General features: G+C 45.6%; 1 protein-coding gene across 1 annotated transcript in view; it reads left to right on the top strand.

Moving 5' to 3' along the window:
• Positions 1–420: 420 nt before the first annotated feature.
• fam20ca (FAM20C golgi associated secretory pathway kinase a) overlaps positions 421–20,668 on the top strand; it is a 32,258-nt gene continuing 12,010 nt past the window's right edge. The window contains exons 1-3 of the mRNA XM_053444280.1: positions 421–1,841; positions 2,731–2,915; positions 7,128–7,206. Coding sequence (XP_053300255.1) covers positions 1,291–1,841; positions 2,731–2,915; positions 7,128–7,206 — 815 coding nt within the window. The 5' untranslated portion in view covers positions 421–1,290. The remainder of the gene's footprint in view (positions 1,842–2,730; positions 2,916–7,127; positions 7,207–20,668) is intronic.

Raw genomic sequence — 20,668 nt, 5'->3', positions numbered from 1 at the left:
AAACAAAGGTTTACTCTTTTCTCATCATTAACCATCTGCTGCTGTCTGATCTTCCAATTGCTTGTTTCGTACGCTTTAAGCTGTTTCCCAGTGTTTCCCTTCAAAGAACTTGTAAAACCTTGTACCTCTGTTTTGAAAGGCGCTATAGAAATAAAGTTTATTACATCTCTGTGAAGCTCTCGTTAAAAATGAAACCAATGGATTTCAGTGGTTCCTCAGACCACATCAGTTGGAGTGGCTTAGTGTGCACTTTGAAGAATGGCCCACAGTGTGTAGTCTATACATCCCCACTGTCCCTCCCTTCATATATTACTATGTGCAGTTTCAGGTTGTACCAACGCCCCCTGGCTGCATTCAGGAGGGCTGCAGCCTCGCCTGTCTCCCCCCCGGGGCAAGGCTCCGCTCTCTCGTGGCACCGTGGAGCTGCTTGTATGTGCACACGCAGCCAATCTCTTTCCTCATGACGCACCGAGGCTGGGCTCGGATATCACAATATTTAACACACCCACCCTGGACGAGCACTTGGACTGAGGACAAGGCGGCAGCGAGGAGAGGACACATGACAAACAGGAATCCGTGCACCTGCCACCACCACCACCGCACCGCCGAGGAGGAGAAGCCGGGGCAGCATCCGAGCATCTCTGCCACGGATCACCTGCTATTTTCGAGGAATTTTCATTTTCTTCTTATTATTATTATTATCACTATTATAAAAAAAACATCCCCGGGGCGGCTGTGATTTTACGGACCTGTATCGACCTTTTTTGTCACTTTTTCCACAAAAGGAGACATCGTTTGACATCTCACTTCGTGCTGGCAGCAACACAAGGAAGCGGCTCTGAGGAAGAATAGAACAGGACCTCTCTCTCTCTCTCTCTCTCTCTCTCTCTCTGTCTGTCTCCCTCCCTCTCTCCCCCTCTTTCCTAACGATTTATGTAGTGGTCCGTCCTCCTGACACTGAATCCTATTCAACAACGGGATGAATGAGGAGCACTTCCTGAGCCGCTGCCAGTGAAGAAGTGTCCAGCTCTCACAATGCGCCGATGCGTCCACCTGTCGGGGAGGAAATCTGGACTACTGTAAGAAAGAACAGAGTGATGGCACCATGGAGTTTTTAACATGAGCTCACACGCGTTCTGTGCGCGATGATCGCAGTTAATCCTCCGGCAAACATCGCTGCGTTGTCATCGAATAACAGCGCCGGACATCAACGTCGGTGCCGTAAGGTGCGCCGCGCGTAAAGAGCCCACGGCTGCGTCAGTGTGCAGAAAATACCCCCAAAACACAAAGATGATCTTGTTTCGTAAATTCAGAGTGTTGATCCTCATGGTGTTCCTGGTGGCGTGCACCATGCACATCATGATAGACTTGTTACCGAAGCTGGAGAAGCGGGCGGACGGAGGGGACGGCGGCGGCTGCCAGTGCGCACATCACCCGGCCGGGGAGTCGCAGGGCTGGGGGAAGCAGCAGCGCACCCGCTCGGCGGCCGAAGCGGGCTGGCCTAACAAGCACACGCTGAGGATCCTGCAGGATTTCAGCAACGAGCCGAGCTCCAACCTCACGTCCCACTCCCTGGAGAAGATCACGGCCGCCGGCGACGGGGCGGACACCGTCGCGCGGACGGGACCGTCAGCGGCGGGGAAGGCGGAGGACCACAAGCCGCTCATGGGGGAGGCGAGTGGGGGTCGGACCGTGCATGCTCACGGTGTCTCCAGACTGTCCACTCTGTTTGAGCATCCTTTATACAAGGTTGACCTTCCTCCCCTCACGGATGATGACACTTTGTTTAACGTCAACACCGACATGAGGTTTTATCCAAGAGCAACAGGGAACCAAGGATGGTAAGATTATAGAATAAAGTAAACTTAAAGGGTTACAAGTATATCTATCTATATCTCCATCCATCCATCTGTACAGCTATTTATCTATCTATCTATACATCTATCTATACATTTATCCATCTATACCTCCATCTATCCATCTATCTATCTATACAGCTATCTATCTATCTAGCTATACATCTATACATCTATCTATACATCCATCTTTCAATACATCTATCTATCTATACATCTATACAACTATGCATCTATCTATCTATGCATCTATCTATCTATAGATCTATCTATCTATCTAGCTATCTATCTTTCATCTATCTATCGTTAAATCATCTATCTATCTATCTATCGTTAAATCTATCTAAACAGCTATCTATATACTTAGATACATCTATCTATCTATCTATCTATCTATCTATCTATCTATCTAGATGTCAGCAGACAGTTCCTTCCATCCGTCCAGTCAGTTTCTGTCTCTTCTCTGCCTCCAGTCTAATGTCCACTCATCCATCTGCTGCATCCACCCATCTCTCCTTTTCGTGAAGCCGTCTTATCCATTTGTGCACATGATTTACAGGTTCTCATCCTGCTGGATTCTTGAGTATATAAGTGGATTATTTTGTGGGCAGAGCGGCTGCGTTTTAAACACATGTTCATTATACTAACAACAGATCCATGTGTTATAAAGATGGAGTGTTCTGTGCCACTTCCTCCGGCATCACTTAGTCGGATGGGGTTAGTCTATATTAGGAGACGGCAACAAATGCTCTGTACCATTCTATTACAGACACTAAAAATAATCTCAGGGGGAATCTGCTCGCACCACAACTTCTCGTTAAATCTCCTCTCCTCTCCTCTCCCCCTCCTCCCCCCGTCCTCTCCTCCTCTCCAGGCACAACGAGGATGGGAACCAAGAGGAGGACGAGTTCCCCCCGACTGGAGAGGTGACGGCCGAGTCGTACCCCAACTGGCTGCGTTTCCACATCGGGATCAACCGCTACGAGCTGTACGGCCGACACAGTCACGTGCTGGACGCCCTGCTGAAGGACCTTGTCACACAGAGCATCACCAGTGTGGGTGAGTCAGTGAGTCGGGAAAGGGGCTGTGTTGCCGAGGTGTGTGTGCAGTGTAGATGATGGTAGGATGTGTGTGGTATAAGTGCACTCGCTGTATTGATTATTGGTTACCTTTGACCTATTGATCTGTGTGTAGTTCAGCAATGACATTTTCTTTCCTTTGTTTACATTTATTAACGTTTCTGACAGTGTAACGAGTATAAGAGATTATATTGTAGGTGCATTCATTTAATTAGTACAGTGTGTGGGTCAGTGAAACTTCTGCAGGGTCAATACAATAAAGAGTATTTACTTTCGGCATTGAAAGGTCAGTGCCTCCACACTGGTTAGACCCGAGTGTGACTTGTCTGAGTGACTTGTATTACACTGCACACTCTATATTAGTGAGCAGTGTGAGTGTGCGTGGGAAGGAGGCCACAGTCACACACATCTGTTTTTTATCTGTATTTATGCTTATGTGCGGGCCTTTTTTTTTTCTCTCTTTGGTTTCCCTCTGGGGCTTGATCAAATAATGTGGGCGTGTCAGTGTGAGAGAAATGTGTGTGTCTGGGCTTCCGTGTTTGTTAAATTGTGTCAGCACCAGGAAGTTTAGTTCCTGTGGAAGCTGTGATTCACTTCGATATCATTTGAAGGTTCAAATCCCCAAAAAGACAGAAGAAGAGGATGAAACATTCGTTAAAAAAAAAAAAAAACTGAACTCAGCTATTAAATATTTTTACATAAACCCTAATGGCAAAATAAGGAGAAAGAACATTTGAGAAGAATTTGTCTTCCCAATATCTAAACATTCCTTTTATTCCTAAAAAATCCATTACTTCTTCTCATCTGGAGACATTTTGCTTTTAGATCATCAGCGAAAATCAGTGCAAGTATCTTCTCGGTAGTGAGTGAGCGTCGAGACATTACACTGTAAGTGTGTAAATTATGGTGCAGACGTTCTTTGTCTGAGCTTTTATCTGCTCATTATTTTCAACCCATCTTGGCCAAATCTTTGAGAAAGGGAGTTTGTCTATGTGTGAAAATATCAGAGGAGAAAATTACACATTCCACTTCCCTGTGCCTGTCCCTCCATCCCTCGCAGGCAGCTCACAATCCTTCCTGCTACACATCTCAGCTTGCACGTTAGGAGTTTGTGTGTATCGCTTTTTTGCCCCCTCTGTTTATAATATATAAACCATCAATCTGTACCCAGACACACCGATTCCAAAACACTGTCTGTCTGCAGAAGAGAAAACCCCACTGCAGCGTCTGTTTACGCGTGTGCCTGCAAGCATGCATTACAGCTTCTGTGCCGCGTAATTGGCGCACACACTTACCACTTATCTGTCTCACTGAAATTACAGAAACACAGGCAGCATTAGAAAGTTCCCCCGTTCAGCATTTTCTCTAAGATAGCGCCCAGCTCCTCCTGGCTCGCTCTCTCCTCTCCCTCCCTCCTCTGTGTCTGTCTCCCTGTTGGGGCAGGCTGTGGCCTTTTGGTCAGTTTTCCAGCTGGACTCATAAATCATGCTCTCAGTCCTGTGAGGTGTCGTAGGTGAGAGCAGGGTGGATTCATCATCACGGCGCGGGAGGGGGATCTGGTAGTGGTGGGGGAGGCCTGGAGCTTCCTGAAAGACGAGTGAACGCGAAGGTGTGGAGACAAAGACGGGGGCATCGATTCATTTCTAGGCGCTCGGAGGAAACGGGGCAGAGATAGAGATGGTTGGACGAGGAGAGACACATACTGTCCCCTCACAGATACCCAGACAGATGGCCTTCAGGCGAACGAGGAGAATGTCTTGTTGAAGTTCACTGTTGTCCCTGTTGTTTGGTTGCATGTCAGAGCTTATACAAGCCCGGGAAACAATCAGCCGAGCTTTGCCCGGGTTTTTCCACAGGGGATTACCTTTTGTAGTTTCTGATTAGAAACCAAATTTTATAAATGGCCAGCATCGAGCAGTGAATCGAGGTCAGCTCCCCAAGGATCGTGGCTTAAGGGTTCAAGGTCACCGCATTAAAACATAGTTGAGTCATTTGCAATCTCTCAAAGGTTTTAGTTTGGATGTACAGCTTCACTAAGTTTAAAGATTACTCCGGGGGCACTGTGCACTTGACCTGGCTTCAGCGAATCTGGCACATGCGTAGACCTTATACTCCTGAGTGTATTCTTTGGCTTTGATTTGACTCGGTGTCCATCCCATGTCGTAAAAGAAAATGCACTGACCTGAGGTTAGGAAGATTGTACTTTGTGCAACAGTGTATGTAAAAATTCAAAAGCTTTTGAGAATGACTCACAGTAAATGGGGAGGGTTGCCAGCGGTGAGTAAGATTAAGTGAGACAGACAGAGCATAACAGAGAGAATATGAGTAAAAGGATGACATACACACACACACACACACACAAAGGAAAGGAGGAAAAACCGAGCAGCCGACTGAGAGAGCCGAGAGAAACGGCAAGAGAGTCAATAAACACTAAACACAGCGCTGAGCAGGGGGGAGAGTGCGGCCAGCCACTCAGCCAGCGAGGCCAGTCAATGAGCGGGTCCACGACAGGGGGCTTATGTTGATATTGGGGCTCGGCAGAAGCGCTGTGTTGAGTAATATGCTCAAGTTAATGCGCTGTAATAAACGGGCAAATCCCTGCGAAATCCTGTCCATTATGACAGAAACACAAGGCGTTTAGACAGAGCTAAGGCCCCTTTGTCTCGGGGGAGCTCACAGTGCGTCTCCGTCGGCCTCTGGGAGACACCGCGGATGTGTGCAGTCCACAGAGGCCTGAAGAGAAACATCTGGTCAGAATCTGGTCTGTTACGGTGCATGTGCACATACATACACACGCTGATAGGAATGCACAGTGGGGGGGGGAAAAGATTTTTGATAATCAGGAAAAAAAGGATTGTTCAGACTGATGCAAGAGGATTTTTTATCCCCGAAGCAAAGTCCATTAAGTCCTTGAATGAACTGATCATCTGCGGCTGAATAGTTTGGACTTTCATGACATTTTGTCTCAAAGTCAAAGTCAATCTGTTGGAAAAAATACATTTCATTAGCATGTTCATCCTTCCATCAAACCCAGATCCAGATATTAATTAGAAGTCACCAGATGCTTCCCGTGCCAGTGTTTCCGTTCTCAGTCACAGCAAACTCCTCGGACTGACACAGTTGCACTTTGATTTGTACGCTGCCTGTTCCATTGGTCAGCAGATGTGATGGCTCTATTACACATTCATGCAGCGCTGAGTTCTCCAAATTGGCAAATGAGGGAACAGCTGTCTAAGCGCGCGTGCAGTGCGTTGGTGTGTGTTTACTGTATGTTTATGTACAGATGGGTGACCAATTAAAGGAATAAACCTGAATAAATGAGGGGGAAACATCACAAATGCAGATGCTTGCACACAGATGCAGCTCAAGGTACAATTAAGCCATTAACATCCCACCATCCTCCGTAGGAAAACAGGGAGGAGGCCCAGTTCTGATTTTGTGTCAAGATGCAAATAAGAAAATAACTCTAGTGCACAGACTGAATGAGTCTCAATCATGAAGGCTGCTCAACGTCTGTATTTTCCTCTTAAGACGTCAGTAAACTTGTGTAGGACAGAGCCCCATTGATATTATAGCCGCTCTGCAGTAGATAAACCTCAAGTCAAAGTGCTCTGGTCCACAGAGACGTGAAAAAAAAAAGGAGGGGATGTGGTCGGTTGAGTGATCCTTCTCCATTTGGGTGGGTGGGTGAGTGCATGTGTGGCTTTCACCAAGAGAACAGTGCCGGCCTGGATACTTGACCCTCACATTGGAGGGGTCACAGCAGATCAATGCAAAAGTTGTTGTGGGAGATCATCATCATCATCATCATCATCATCATCATCATCATCCTAAAATGAAACATATTGATGGTAATGGGTGTGGTCTCTTCCTGGATGGCAACAGGGCATGAGGGGGTCACTGAATGGTTGATGAGTGAAATTATGAAAAATCATATGTGATGGTCTTCAGAGTCACCCAGTTAAAAACCAGAGATTTTGTACCAACATGTTAAGGCAGCGCTCTCCATCACCATCATGAAAACACTATATCTTTTGAAGGAATGGTGTTTAGAGACTTGAAGATTACAAGACACTCTGGTATTCTGATGGCTTTGCAACCGACCAAGACACTTTATGTTGGTTTGTGTGTCTAAGTGTGTGTTTTGTTATACTCAGACAGTGATCTGACGTCTCCACTTCTTTCTCCCCAGCCATGAAATCCGGAGGCACCCAGCTGAAGCTGATCATGACTTTCCAGAACTACGGACAAGCGCTTTTCAAGCCCATGAAGTAAGTACCCACCGTATGACAGCCCAGTTAAACCACAGGTGCTCTGGGTTACATCCTCAGGGTGTCGTAGATTATTATCATTTGGGGAGAATCTCTATTGCTCCCTTAATGAGAACTAACATCAAAAATCTGTTTGATGCATTTGGTTTGACGAGCCCACTCGTAATGTGGGCTATATGTTTCGAGAGTGCTTCTCAAAATCCCATCGGGATGAGAACCAAGCACTGGCGCGTTGTGTTCGGATACTCCCTCTCCCCTCTGTGTGATCTTTTTTCTGATGGGGAGTCGTCTGTCTGCTTTTTAATTAACATCAGCCGGCTTATGTGTTAATTAAAATGAGCACTGAGCCATCATGAAGACGTCTTTGGGGAGGCATATATGCTGACAAAGGCGCGTTGCACATGAAAAAGAAATAACCCTCCCAGTCAGCTGTTGGTGAGTTCTGCCCGATGGATTCCCTCGCCATCAGGGATAAACAGTGTCCAGGCCAACTGGGCTGCGATCAGAAGTAATTGCTCAGGAACCTGGTTTGATTGCTGTGAAATGCATAATGGTTTTCTACACGAGAGTCTCAGCGGAGAGTGTTAGACTCTGGGAGAAAGAGGTAGAGACAGACAGAGGCTGGTGTTTGTGGGATTTTTCTTGCAGAAACGTGGTTATTCTTTATTTCTAGTGGACCAATCCCATTACCATAGCATCCACAGTCACATCAGTGGGAGGATAAGGAGTTCAGGCCAATGGGTTCCAGCTTCAGCTTGAAAAATGATGAAATGTTGCCACCGAATATCTTATCACTGTCACAACTTGATTTATGGAGAGGCTGCAAAGTTTATTCAAAGTTTTCTTCACCCACTCTTTCCGATGCTCCTCTCTTCCTGGATGCAGTACAACCTTAACCCTTCGCATGAAACCGCAGCAGCGACGATTCGGATTTGTACTTTTGAATGAGTCATCTTCTTGTCTCCTGACTTGAAATTTCACTTCAGGGTGAAGCCGTGGCGAGTTTTGCCGCCTGTTAGGATACGAGGCATTGTTTTTACAGAATGGGCCTCAGAGAAAATGGTTCAACTTATGGCAATCTGAGCATCTTTTGCAGTTTGCATTCATGCAAAAGGTCAACAGCAGCACCCAGCAGGCAACATCAGGCTGAGTCATACCTAACAAAAACTAAGATTACCCTGCGTTTGTGTGTGTTTGTGTGTGTGTGTGTCTGTGTGTGTATTTTTTAGTTGCTATCAGACTGGACTAAACATGCAGGGGGTGCTTCCAGGCAACATGGACAATTGGACAATATGTGCACGTGCATGAGTCGTACCTGAAGTGTCATGTTGTGGTCCATGGCTGTGCTCAGGGCAGCCTGTGGTATTTACAGTATGAGGAGCAAGTCAGGCATTATAATCCATAGTTTCGTGTCTTGTTAGAGAAAATAGACTGTATATAAAGACGAGTGATGCATCTCCTCTTCCTCCCACTATGAAGCAAAGATATCCTGGATTTGAATCCTGGTGTAAACCCTGCAGAAATGTATCAATCTGCCCAGTTAACTAAACGTGAAAGAGCTGATTTCCTACAGTGGATATAAATAAAACAGTCTTTTTCCAGCTGCCATCGTAAACCGTTCTGACGTTAATTACGGTTTCTGAAATACATACTACAGATTCCTGCAGCTCTTTATTTAGCCTGTCATATTTTATTTAGGGTCTCTGCTTTGACTGTCACTACCATTTATCTCCAGTGTTTACAATGTCATACTTATGTCCTCAGAGAAGAAATATAAAAATATCTGAGAGAAATAATGAAGAAAAACAACCTTGTTCTACTTTTGCAAAAGCACAACGTGTGGTTTTGTTGTTCCCATCGTGGCATTGAGGTGTCCTTCTTTTATTTGAGGAATTGAGTGGTGCATTCTGGGTACAGTAGTTCAGAGCGTTGCTGTGTTGCGTTGTTTTACTTCACCTGTCCCATTGTGCAGCGTCAAGTGGTGCTTCAAAGACACTTTGATGTCGTGGGCCTCCTTTGAGTTGAATTCAAATCTCGACACTGGCACGGGCCGGGAGAGAGGCTGCACCAGCTGACAGGTTGTCAGACATCACCATGCAACGTTCTCTCGGTGCTGTTCAGGGGGAGAGAAAGTTAAGAGCTTCATTGCATCTGCCTGACTAACTCCATGATTGTGTTTGGTGATGTAAAGACGCTCATTAAATTTTTCTAACTGCAATCAGGGGAAGTGTTCTCGCTCACGGTGGCTTGTTTCCCCCATTATCCGCCCCTATTTCCTAATTTGTTGTTATTGTAAATTTTTTTTTTAATGTCGATCTATGCAAAGCAGTAGGCATCTGCCCTCATCATAATACCTCAGCCACCTAAAAGCAATAGCTGGAGGAATCCTGGAAAAATCTTTACTTTATCCTCCAAAAATTCACACAGGATCGATAAAATTATATATTATCATATATATATATATTGTTTTATTATATAATGTCAAATTTCTCTGGGATAAGCTGCTCATAGGCTGTAGAGAAAGAAAATCATTGAAATGGCAAGTGAAAAGAGAGAAAGGTTTGTTATTGGAGGACAAATGTGAGGACCAGAGGGGGAGGGAGCAGTACGCACTGCCAACCCGTCAAGGAACCGGGGTCTTCCAGCTGGAGCCAGGGACCAGGCCCAATGGAGACCCCTCCATGCCAGGCCTCCGTGTCTGTCTGGCCCATGTGCCTGGTGCCCTGCCTGCCCATATCCCTGCCAAGATACTGGTCGCAGTTTGCACACAACCCTACCCATAATGTTCATGTCATGCTAATTGGATTTGTCAGACAGAGGGTTGAGGGATTGAGGGAGGAGGTGTAAGCCTCAGATCTGCAAAGAAAGAATACATTTCTCCATCATGAGCTCTTTGACAAGCCGGTTCCCACCCCCTCGCTTTGATTCGGTTGATAGCCCCGCAGTTCAAAAACGGTTCGTGAATCGCAAGAATAGCAGGAATGACTTTGATCCTCCCTGTTTGTTGTGCACATGCCCCAGTCTCGCCGAGAGCTGTTATATCAACAAGCAGGGTACGTAACATGTAAACACGTGTGCGAGAGCATATATGTAGGACAACCATGCCCGTCCTTTGGCACCGCGGGGAATCAGACCACGTCCTCGTTTGGGGTGAACCCAATCAGTTTTGACAAGCTTGGGCTCTTACTGCCAGTAAACCCAGTGGCTGTGGAGCCTGTGAGCTGCAACACCCAAGAGGCTGCTTCATTTTAATCTTCTGCAGGCTATTTCATAACCATCGGAGGCCTCATCATATCCACTGTGTCCCAGTTGGGTTATGACTGACGTTCCTACATGGATCTTCTCTCTCTCTCTCTCGTTCCGTTCAGATATTCAATTAAGACTGAAAGCATCTAATGTCCTCTGGAGACAACCTCTCCTTCGTCATGGTTATTCATCTAATCATTAAAGACTGATGCTTTTATTATTGATTTACATGCATTCATGTTAAGTGCAGGAGGAAACAGAGCTGTTCTTTGATCACTTGTGGTTTTTATGGGCGAGTTCAATGCTGACGAATTCCCCTTCTGCCTGCAAATACTTCCTCGGTACAAGAATAAACATTTAATCTTCTTTAACCGTGGAGATTTTAGATCCATATGCCTGGATCCCAATCCTGTAAACTTGCGGCCCAGATAATAAGCATCTGTGGACCGAATGATAGCAAAAGCTGGTCCACAGATTGCGTTGTCCCTTTTTTCACTAAACAGTGACGACCATGGACGCAAACCCAATGAAATCCAGAGGGAGGAGAAGGATAATGCCGTCATGTTATGTAGAAAAGCCAAATCTCATCAAGCTTCACAAGATCCATCGCAATCCAAAGCAGTCCCATTGTTCGAGACATGCATGTCTCATTTCATGGATGAATGAAGCATGACCACATACACATGCATGAATAAACATACAAGCATATGCATGTAAATATATGCACAGAAGACATGCACTGTACGAATACACACAAAACCCCCTCCTGAATACATCATTATAGATTTCACTATTTTAGACTTGAAAGGGGAACATATTAAAATTGTAGAATTTGAATTTGTTTTTCTTCTTTGTTAGTCACTCGTCTCCCAGTGTTTCACTGAAGAGCTCCCACGGGGGCCAGACGAACTCTGCTGGTTCCCATAAGTCGGAGGCACTTTTGAAAGGTGCCGTCTGAGCTCATCTCTGGGTGTGTGTAGAGACACAGAGGAAGCACGTTACTATAGACAGCTGTTCGCACAGCTGCACCTCACACACTCGCACATCCATGTACACACAATCCGCTGAGAGAAGGCACTGTGGGGGTTAAGGAGTTCGTGCACCCTCCATCACCCAGAGCTGGTTCTGGAGAATCTGCTGTGCGCGGCGAGGCAGCTGTAGCAGCTCAATCAGAGCTGTGGACATGTGACACAGAAGGTGGTGAACGTGAGCCTGTGCACACCGAGGAAGAGCAGCTCGTTCACTACAGCTACTCACTACTTAACACTGACCTACTGATTTTCACGATGACAAGTCAGAAGCCTTAAAGCACAGAGAGACTTCAAATGTGATGAAGCATCAAATCTTTTCACATTAACGTCCTCGTCCTATCGTCCACGACAGAGTTTTTGCTCCTGACCTCAATCTTGCATATTATGAAAGAAGCTTCAGCTGAGTTTTCACATTTATCTTTTCACTCCCTGATACGTTATGTAAACCTTGGCTGCACGGCTCTGAGGCTTCTTCCTGCCTTGTTCCGGTGCTTATGGCAGAAAGAGCCTCTTCAGGTTTTCAGTAGTGCCCCCTGTGGTGTCGTCCCGGCATCAGAGCAGCCTCACAGGCGACCCATTGAGCTCGCTCACAGGCCCACTGGACCAATCAGGGAGCAGGGCAGCAGCTCAGGATGCCAAGCAATTTGTCTGAGGGGGCGTTTGAAATGAATGACAGTCTGTAGGGTACAGGTGTAGTCAGAGATGGAGGAGGCTATAAATCCAAAGTGTACTGTAGAGCGCTGAGTTTGATGCCAGGGCAGACAGCAAAGTGACGGTCCGGACAGTGACCTTCAATCAAGCCCTGATCAAAGCTGCCATGCACTGATTCTGTAGAATAGCTGAGAAGGGAAAAAAATGCAAAACAAAAGTTAATCAGACCGTTTACAGTTTAGCTTAACGGACCAATATTTTATTTAATCTACAATAAGTGGATACACTCTTCTCTGATTGATCTTTTATTTGTTCTGTGTTTTAGAAAGTGGGGGAAATCAGACACACGTGGGGCAAACAAAAACATCTGCTATCAAACCTTATCTGCCGTGTTTTCCCTCATCTCTTTTCCATATTTTATTGTTGTCTCTATCTCTCTCTCTCACACACGCACACACACACACAGACACACACACACACACACACATACACACAAATACACACACAAGCACAGAGTGAGAGTGCTCCGGTGTCAGGCGTTCACAACATCTGTTTCTCATGCAGCTTTGTACTTGCAGCCAGGCAGCCGGGGGGGGGGGGGGGGGGGGGTCAGACCCAGCAGCTCCTCTCCGGGTGCTATTGACTCCCTCCGCAGGTCTCGAAGATGAATTTGGATAGCTCGTCTTACACAGCGACACTTTCACACGACTCCATGCTCCTCTCTCCTCCTCCCTGTTATTGAGTCCATCAAAGACTTTGGTGTCGTCCCAACTCGGGATGATAATGTCCACAGTCTCAGCGTGACTTTCTACCATCCATGTAAATGTTGTGTGTTTTTCCTTTGCCATCATTTACCCCCTGATTTACATGTTTCCACTTCAAGGCGTCTGTTTGAACAAACCCACTTCATGAAATCCTTGATCTCGCAGCTACACACTGAAGCTGCCTCGTGAATGATGTGGGTTGTTTGTGTTAGAACTTGAAGTTTGTGTGTGGCTTAGTAACCATGGACGTACGACTGCGTAAGTGTGTGTGTGTCCATGTCCAGTGCAGTCAGTGTGTGGGCGCTGTGATGCCTTGACCTCCTGTAGGCCGTGAGATGAGCCAGTCAATTATTGCGCTGCTGCATCGCTTTAACAGTCTTGTAACCAGCTGCATTCAGTGGTTTGTCACATCTGCCCAGTCATCAGGACACACACACGCACACAAACACACACACACAGACACACACATACAGTATTTGAATTGAGTATTAGAGTTAGCTGAGAGAAAGCCTTCTGCAGAATTGCTTGCTGCAATTTTTTGGATTGAAGTGTCACATATCTGAATTCTGCCGATTTATTACATGTCATTATTATACGTTTGTGTGTTTGGGTGCAATCGTACAATCAGTGATTATATATCATTCACATCTGTCATAATTACGACCGACCCATTTCTTCACCCTCCATCGGGCGTGCTGAGAGAAGAAGAGACGTATTTTCATGTTCCTCTTTCTTCCTCCGTCTCTCTCTCTCGCCTCAGTTCCGTGTCTATCCTCGATATTCACGTTTCAGAGAGAGATCAGCGCTGTAGCATGTCATCTCCAATCTGAAAGAACTTTTTCTTTCCCTGACAGGCACACTCACGCAGCCTCCCAACAGAGACCCAGAAACACAGAGGACTGTCTTATTTTAGACTCCCAGTGCAGCCTCCCCGCTCTCACTCTAACACATGCAAACTTCCCATAAAGACAGTTCTCATGAATGTTTTACTAGGTCAGCTCTTGAAGTAGCTGTGTTTTTTTTTCTTCTTTTTTCATCACCATCCCTCTCCCCCCCCCCCCCCCCCCCCCCCCTCCCACTTTCTCTCCCTCTCTCTCTCTCTCGGTCCCTCTCTATGTCTCCATCTCCTGTCCATGCTCCTTTAAGGACTTGTTTGTTTGATTTGCTGAGGCGGTACTAATCCTCGGCTTGTCCCTCACCTCCATTCAGAGCCTCTCTGATCTGTATTTTTAGATTCCCTCACTTTTCTCCCTCTCTGTCAAACAAGTGTCTGTATGCACAGTGTACAGTGTGGCGGAGCTGTGGTGGGCCCTGATCGTAATGTTGTTACAGGCCAGATGAGCTGCTGGAGATGAAACCATGAGGGATTTACTCGTGTGTAGTTCTCCGTTTTGGTTTTGGTCCTTTTTTTTATGGATTTTTTATGTTCATCCTGTCACATATTGTAAGATTTTACACATCCACTTCATCAAACAGGTAGAGATGCATGACCATGAGGTTGTGGGCAACTGAAAATTAAGGCAAATATTAGGGATATAATATGTAACACCTATGTAACATATTTCGCAGACTTGTGTACTTACGCTATATAAAATGTGATGTTTAATTTTAGTCACCTTTCATCTGTTTTACCCGTGTCTTACTTTTCTATAACCTCGGGAGAAAATTACATATGAATAAGGAAAAGCCCACTGTTAGCCAGTCAGCTCCTTTACCTTCCCTTGTTTGTGATGATCACATCACAATGGATCCAAAACTTTAAAAAAGTGCAGTATAAGTTAATAAGAGTCGCGTCAGGTAGATTTTTGGCAACAGTGATGAGCACAAACACTCCCATGATCCCTTGCTACTTCCCGACATCATCACATTAGGTCTTTTATATGTTTTGATTGAAAGACCCCAACTGGCCAAAGGTAAATCCTCAATCCTCATCAATTAGTCGTTATGATTCCAGCTAATACAAAAAATCACATGATAACTCTCCTTTTCCCACTGAGGTGGTGACGTGTCATTGTTCTCTGCGCTTTTTGAAAAACTAAAACAGGTTTCTTTTTATGGCTTGCTTTTCTTTTTGTTCACTTTATGTTAGGGGTTAAGATCGATGAAGGAAACACAGTGCATATAAAAGCTGTGTGTAACAGTGCAGAGAGTGTAGAGTGGATCCTTGTGTAACTCTGGTGAGGACAGGATTAGTCACTGACTTCATGTAAATTTGAACCTTGAGTCTTGTGACAGTTTTGGAGTTTTCACAACAAGCTTCCCTCAGTCACCTTCACACGCACCTTCAGGAGGAGGAAGATTTGATGGACAGATCAAAAAGTCTCTTTAGCCTTGAAACCAACAGGTTCCTTCCTGGGATTTGGATCTCAGATGTACAGTGTATGCCTGCGTCTCTGTGCCTGTACGTGTGGACCAGAGTGTGTGTCCTCCTCTGTGTTACACCACATCCTGGGTGATTAAGATTTTTTCGCAACTGTGCATGCTTATTGTGGTTCCCGGCCCTTTCTCTGTCCACTGCTGTACGTGGTTAGGCATGTAGGTCAGGCATTCCATCATATCATTACAGTTTAAAATACTGGATGGGGAAATTCCTGAACTTCCCTTCTGGAATGTCACTGGCACATTTGTCTGGAATGCAGAAAACAGATTTTGCTCCAGGATGTGAATTCCCGATTAAGCGTTTGTTTTTATGAGGATATGCAAGCAGGCTGAATCTCCTGAAGGATATTTCATGTTTCCTTCTGCAGCGGGATCTGCTGAATAACATCCAAGGTTGATATTTTAAATGAGCTTTCAGGAACGCTGTATTTAATTGAGGGGAGTTTTCAGAAGCTTATTATCCTCTAAGTGCCACCGTGAAGCCACTATCTGTGATTAAGACCTTACATTATAACAATTTACCCCGTCAAATTAGAAAACAACTGAAGGTGCAACATAAAATCTTGCTAATTGCCCTTGTTTTTAATTGAAGTCTTTCTCAGAAGCCGCAATAAGGTACCACTCTTTCCTTGTCTTTCATTGGAGCAGTCTGAAAATGATAGAGCACACATGCTTCATTGTTACTTGGTCACTAAATCAAGTGTGGGCCCTCAACAATGGACCACACGCACTGCACCACCCCGTACTGCCGAGCTCAGACATTAGATAAGGACCTTTCCCAGGTAGATCTATCACAGTCCACCTCAATCTCTCCCCGAGCTGAATGAATGAAACAGTTCTTCCGCGGAGAGAAAGAGAGAGAGCATTGTGGCTCTGTAACTTGGGCCTTTTGTGATAACGTGCACAGAGGTTAATACATCCATTGTGGCCCGGGCCCATGCTTGTCTAAGCCTGTCCCACGCAAGGTGGCAATTAGGCCGTGTGTGTGACTCCCCTATCCCCCTGACAGGGGCCTGAAGAGGGGGCGGAGAATGCGATCATTGTCTACCAATTAAACCAGAGGAGGGTTCTCCTTGGCTTTGCCCATTGTCTGAGCAGGATGTGGGAGGGGCTGTCAGGTCTGGTATCACCGGGCCAGAGTGGCAGGAACCTGATCCAGGGGCGAGACTGGGTCATCCTGTCCCTCCCATGCACCCTCCTTCCTGTGGCTCCGGGCAGCAGTGATGCAAACAGAGGAGCCTCTGTGCTGGAGGTGCAGGGACACTGGGTCAGGTCTGCTGCTGCTGCTGGGAAGATCGTTCACAAAAGGAGGGCTAGTCTGAGGTAAAACCCATGTCAGGTGTGACAAACCACAGGAGAGGAGGTTTTCCTATTCTTCAGTTTTACACCTGAGAATATTATATCATCCACAAGTGTTTATCTTTATCCCTTTAGGTTCGTGACAAAGCAGCTTGAGTAGATACAGACAGAGACTGTGTGTGAGGAGCAGACAGTTTCCAGTAACAACTGTCTCCCAATGGACCTGTCAACCTGCAAGCTTGAAGGGAAACTCGATATAAGAAAAGATAAAAAAAATGTTATATTCCTTTTGATGCTGCATTATCATTATAGAGCGGCATCTGTGTGTAGAAGGTTTGCAAAAGAAAAGAAATACACATCTCAATATACAAGTGTTTATCATCCTCCCAAAGGTTGATTTGTTATCACAACCTCCACCTAGTGGCGCTAGAGGGAAAGTAAACAGCAGGATATCTGATCTGGAAAACCATGAATATCTGTAGTGTAATCGATGTTGAAATCCAGATCCAAATGAAATGTTAGGGAATGATTCATGTATTTATTTAATGCATTCATAATTCTCAATGCATTTTAACAAATACCAAGCATGTCGACCTGCTGGTGACAGAAGGGAAATCCGAGGATCGTCAGAGTCAGGAGGACTTAAGCGTTGGACTCAACCATCCCCAGACCCAGGGTGCTAATGTGGCTGAAAAACACAAGCCCACCTAGTTGGAATGTTATAGTGCAATGTTATTTAGCTTTTCACAAAATGGTACACGAACAAACGGGAAAAACATCCCATCATCATTACAGGATGATGCATTGGGACACAGTCTGCAGTGGCATTTAAGGTCACATTGCAAAATGTGGCCGTCACATGATGATGCATAGACGCTGATACGCTCTGTGAACAATAATAGTGCAGAATAACTGAGAATATCCTGTTTAGACTCTAACCTTTTTACATTTGAGCATCATTTACCGCACTTGAAAAAGTTTTCTCGGTCACAGTGTGACAACATCCGAAATCTGTGATTCCTTCCAAATACAAATTAACTTTATTTATCCCCTTGTGGCGTGGACTCGCTCCATGCCACTTAGCTCTTACACAAGGATAAATGCAGCCCTCAGAACTGTTTTCCCAGCGGTTCCACCACTTCCCCCCTTCGCCGCCGTCACCCACTCACAACCACAACGACATCTCTCAGCCACCACTTAGCCCCTGATAGATGGTTTCTATTTGGGAAATGGCATTTGACCGCAAACCATCGAGCAAAACAAGACTGTTGACAGGTTTAAATAGAAAAGTTCAGCAGTGGGAGAAACAAAGCACAAACACTAGTGCAGCGATATGCCCCCCCCCCCCTCCAGTCTGCAAAATAGCTTTCTGGAAAGACTCTTTTGATTGCTTTCTTCGGTTGAGGCATCGAAGTTCTCGTTTTTATGTACTGACGATTTCACTCGGTGCTGTGCAATCCATTTTGGGACGGTGAAGAAAAGCGGCGTGGAAAATAAGTGACAGGCTGCTCAAATGAAGCCGTTCCTGCTCCGAGCTGAGGGAAGTGATGGATGAACTGCGGGAACTTGGAACTTTTAGCACTCGACAGAACAGGTTGTCGCTTCTCAGGTAATTAATAAACACATTCATTAGGGAGCATAAAAAAAGACAGCGCCGCTAAATCAAATGCTTTTCTATCATCAGTCATGTGCTGCGGGAAGATGGCATTTTAACAAGCCTCACTCTGAACTAATTAGGGGGGAAAATGGTACCAAGCCTTTCATGCCGTTGTGGCTTGTTAAGGATTAAAGTCTTCAGGGATAGTCAAAAATAAACGACCGCCATGGTCCTCTGTTGATCTGCTGTTGTGTGTGTGCGTGTTTGTGTTTGTGTGTGTGTGTGTGTGTGTGTGTGTGTGTGTGTGCATATGTTTGCATCTGAATGTCTTTATCTGCGTTGGTTGTGTGTTCACGCTCAGTTAGAGTAAACACAGATGGGAAAGGGAACAACTGGTCAGCCGCCACGTTGTCCTTCAGGAAAATTAAATCAGAGGGAGAAGAAAGACAGGAAGGGTGATGAAGATGGATTTGGGAACTTTCAGGTTTGGCTAGTTTATAGTCAATAGACAGTGCATGAGGATGGGCAGATCAGTGTGTGTGTGTGTGTGTGTGTGGGGGTCTATCTTTATATTTTACATCTTCATCTGATAACCTCAAATTTATTGTATGACTTGTAGAGAACCTGCAACAATCCTAAAACACAGCGTTGCTTCAGCTTTGAAGAACTTTCCAATTAAAGTGTATGTGTTCGAGCTTTAGACATGTCAGCATTCAGCCTTTTTTATTTACCCGTCATGTTTCAGATCACAGTCAAAAGCAGAGAACAAACAAAGATACTAAGGGAATTCAGACTGTTGAGCTGTTACTGCTTTCTGTATCTGAGTATAAGGGGGTCTGCTTTTTTCGCTAACCCTGCAGTTTACTGAAACTCTCAAACCGGGAATGTTTTCTCCTCCTCTCATCACTTTTAGCTTATAATACGTGTGCTGCTGGATACCAGGGCTTGTTACCCAGTGAGATGAAGACTCTTGGCAAGGCCCATCGATTTTGTGCACAGGCGGAAAGAAAAACTCACAGACACATGCAAGAAAAGCTCTTAAAATCCCCCACTGATCCCAAAAGGCCCAGAGCCATCTAATTTGTTTTCATTACTGAAGTAATGTCGGCCTTTGTGGACTTAGCTGATCCTCTGTTGCCTCTCTAAGAACAGAAGTGTCAAGGTGGATGCCGTCTTCTTACTTTTTCCCACATTATTCGGTTTGAACCTGGCTTTTTGTTCTTTGAAGCTTTAGTCCCCCCCCCCCCCCCCCCCGTCCTGACCTCCCTCCTTCTTTCACAACTTCTGGAGCTGTGAGGGATAGAGACAACTGGTCGAGGCTTTCTGGAGGAATTTCCTGTTGGGATAAGTGCTGCCCATTCATGAGTATCAGTTCTTTCTTCTATGTGCGAAATGATCTTCTTGACATTCTTTTAAGTGGCCTGGTGACTAACTTGTGATGGTGTGGGGGGGGGGGAAACAACAACCTACATAAACCCTGGATCTTCTCTAAATCTCATTTAGTGGTGAATAACCTGGCATGGAAGGGCCAGTGTTGAATGGCTGTCATAGTCCTGGAGATGTTTTGGGGACAGGTGGCTGGTTTTCGAAATGGACAGCTCCAGTGTAGACAGATGTGCTCTGGGAAGCTGTGAGAGAGGAGATTATTGTTCTGAACATACCCGAGCTGGTGCATTTGGACACGTAATCACCGTTGACCTAAGAATACCCTTGATGCCTCTGTATGTTCTGCATAATTCACAGTTCACGTCCTGTGCAAAGCCTGTCATGAATCGCGCACCCTGTGAAGGATTGCCTCAGACTAGCGCTATTGAAAACGGTTAATCCTCTGTGGATGGATATGCAAATGTTGAAGTGTGTTGCTCTGTGTTGCTGGAACACTCCTGATTGTTGGGGATAAACGGATGTGCTCAGTGTTTGTTGTGGTGGGTGCTGGTGTGGGAGAAAGGCAGCGGGACAAAGGGAAGGTAGCCGGGAGCATAAAGACCTGTCCCGTCCTTCAACTGCACAAGAATATACAGTATAATCCCCGCGGTGAACACACACATTACATACGGTGCTTTCTTGAAAAACAGCTTCTACTGAACCTATACAGTAAACACACGTCAGAGCTCCATCGAAACACACTGTTTTCTGTGCATTGGCATCCCTCATCTTCACCACGTGTGATCTACTAATGCCAGAAGTCTGTATCAGTCTGTGTGTGTCTCACATATCTTGAGAAACATTCATTTTATCAACTTCCCACTTGGTTTGTGTATCCTTAAGGGCCCTATGAAGTGCAGGGTCGAATTTGGACAATGCATTCACGACAACAGCACACACTGATTCTCGAGTTTCACCAAACTTTGGATAAGTAGCTGAACGGCTGTTTGAGCAGCATCAGGATCCGGCAGACTGGGTCGTTACTTGCCGCAGCTTCAATTGAATGCAGGTCATTTTTACAGATTCAGAAAGAAAGCTGCAACCAGAGGCCAAACAAAAATAACTGAATT

The sequence above is a fragment of the Pleuronectes platessa genome, chromosome 16 (assembly GCF_947347685.1).
Source record: "Pleuronectes platessa chromosome 16, fPlePla1.1, whole genome shotgun sequence".
NCBI lineage: Eukaryota > Metazoa > Chordata > Actinopteri > Pleuronectiformes > Pleuronectidae > Pleuronectes > Pleuronectes platessa.
This window is presented reverse-complemented; position numbering and strand designations above follow the sequence as displayed.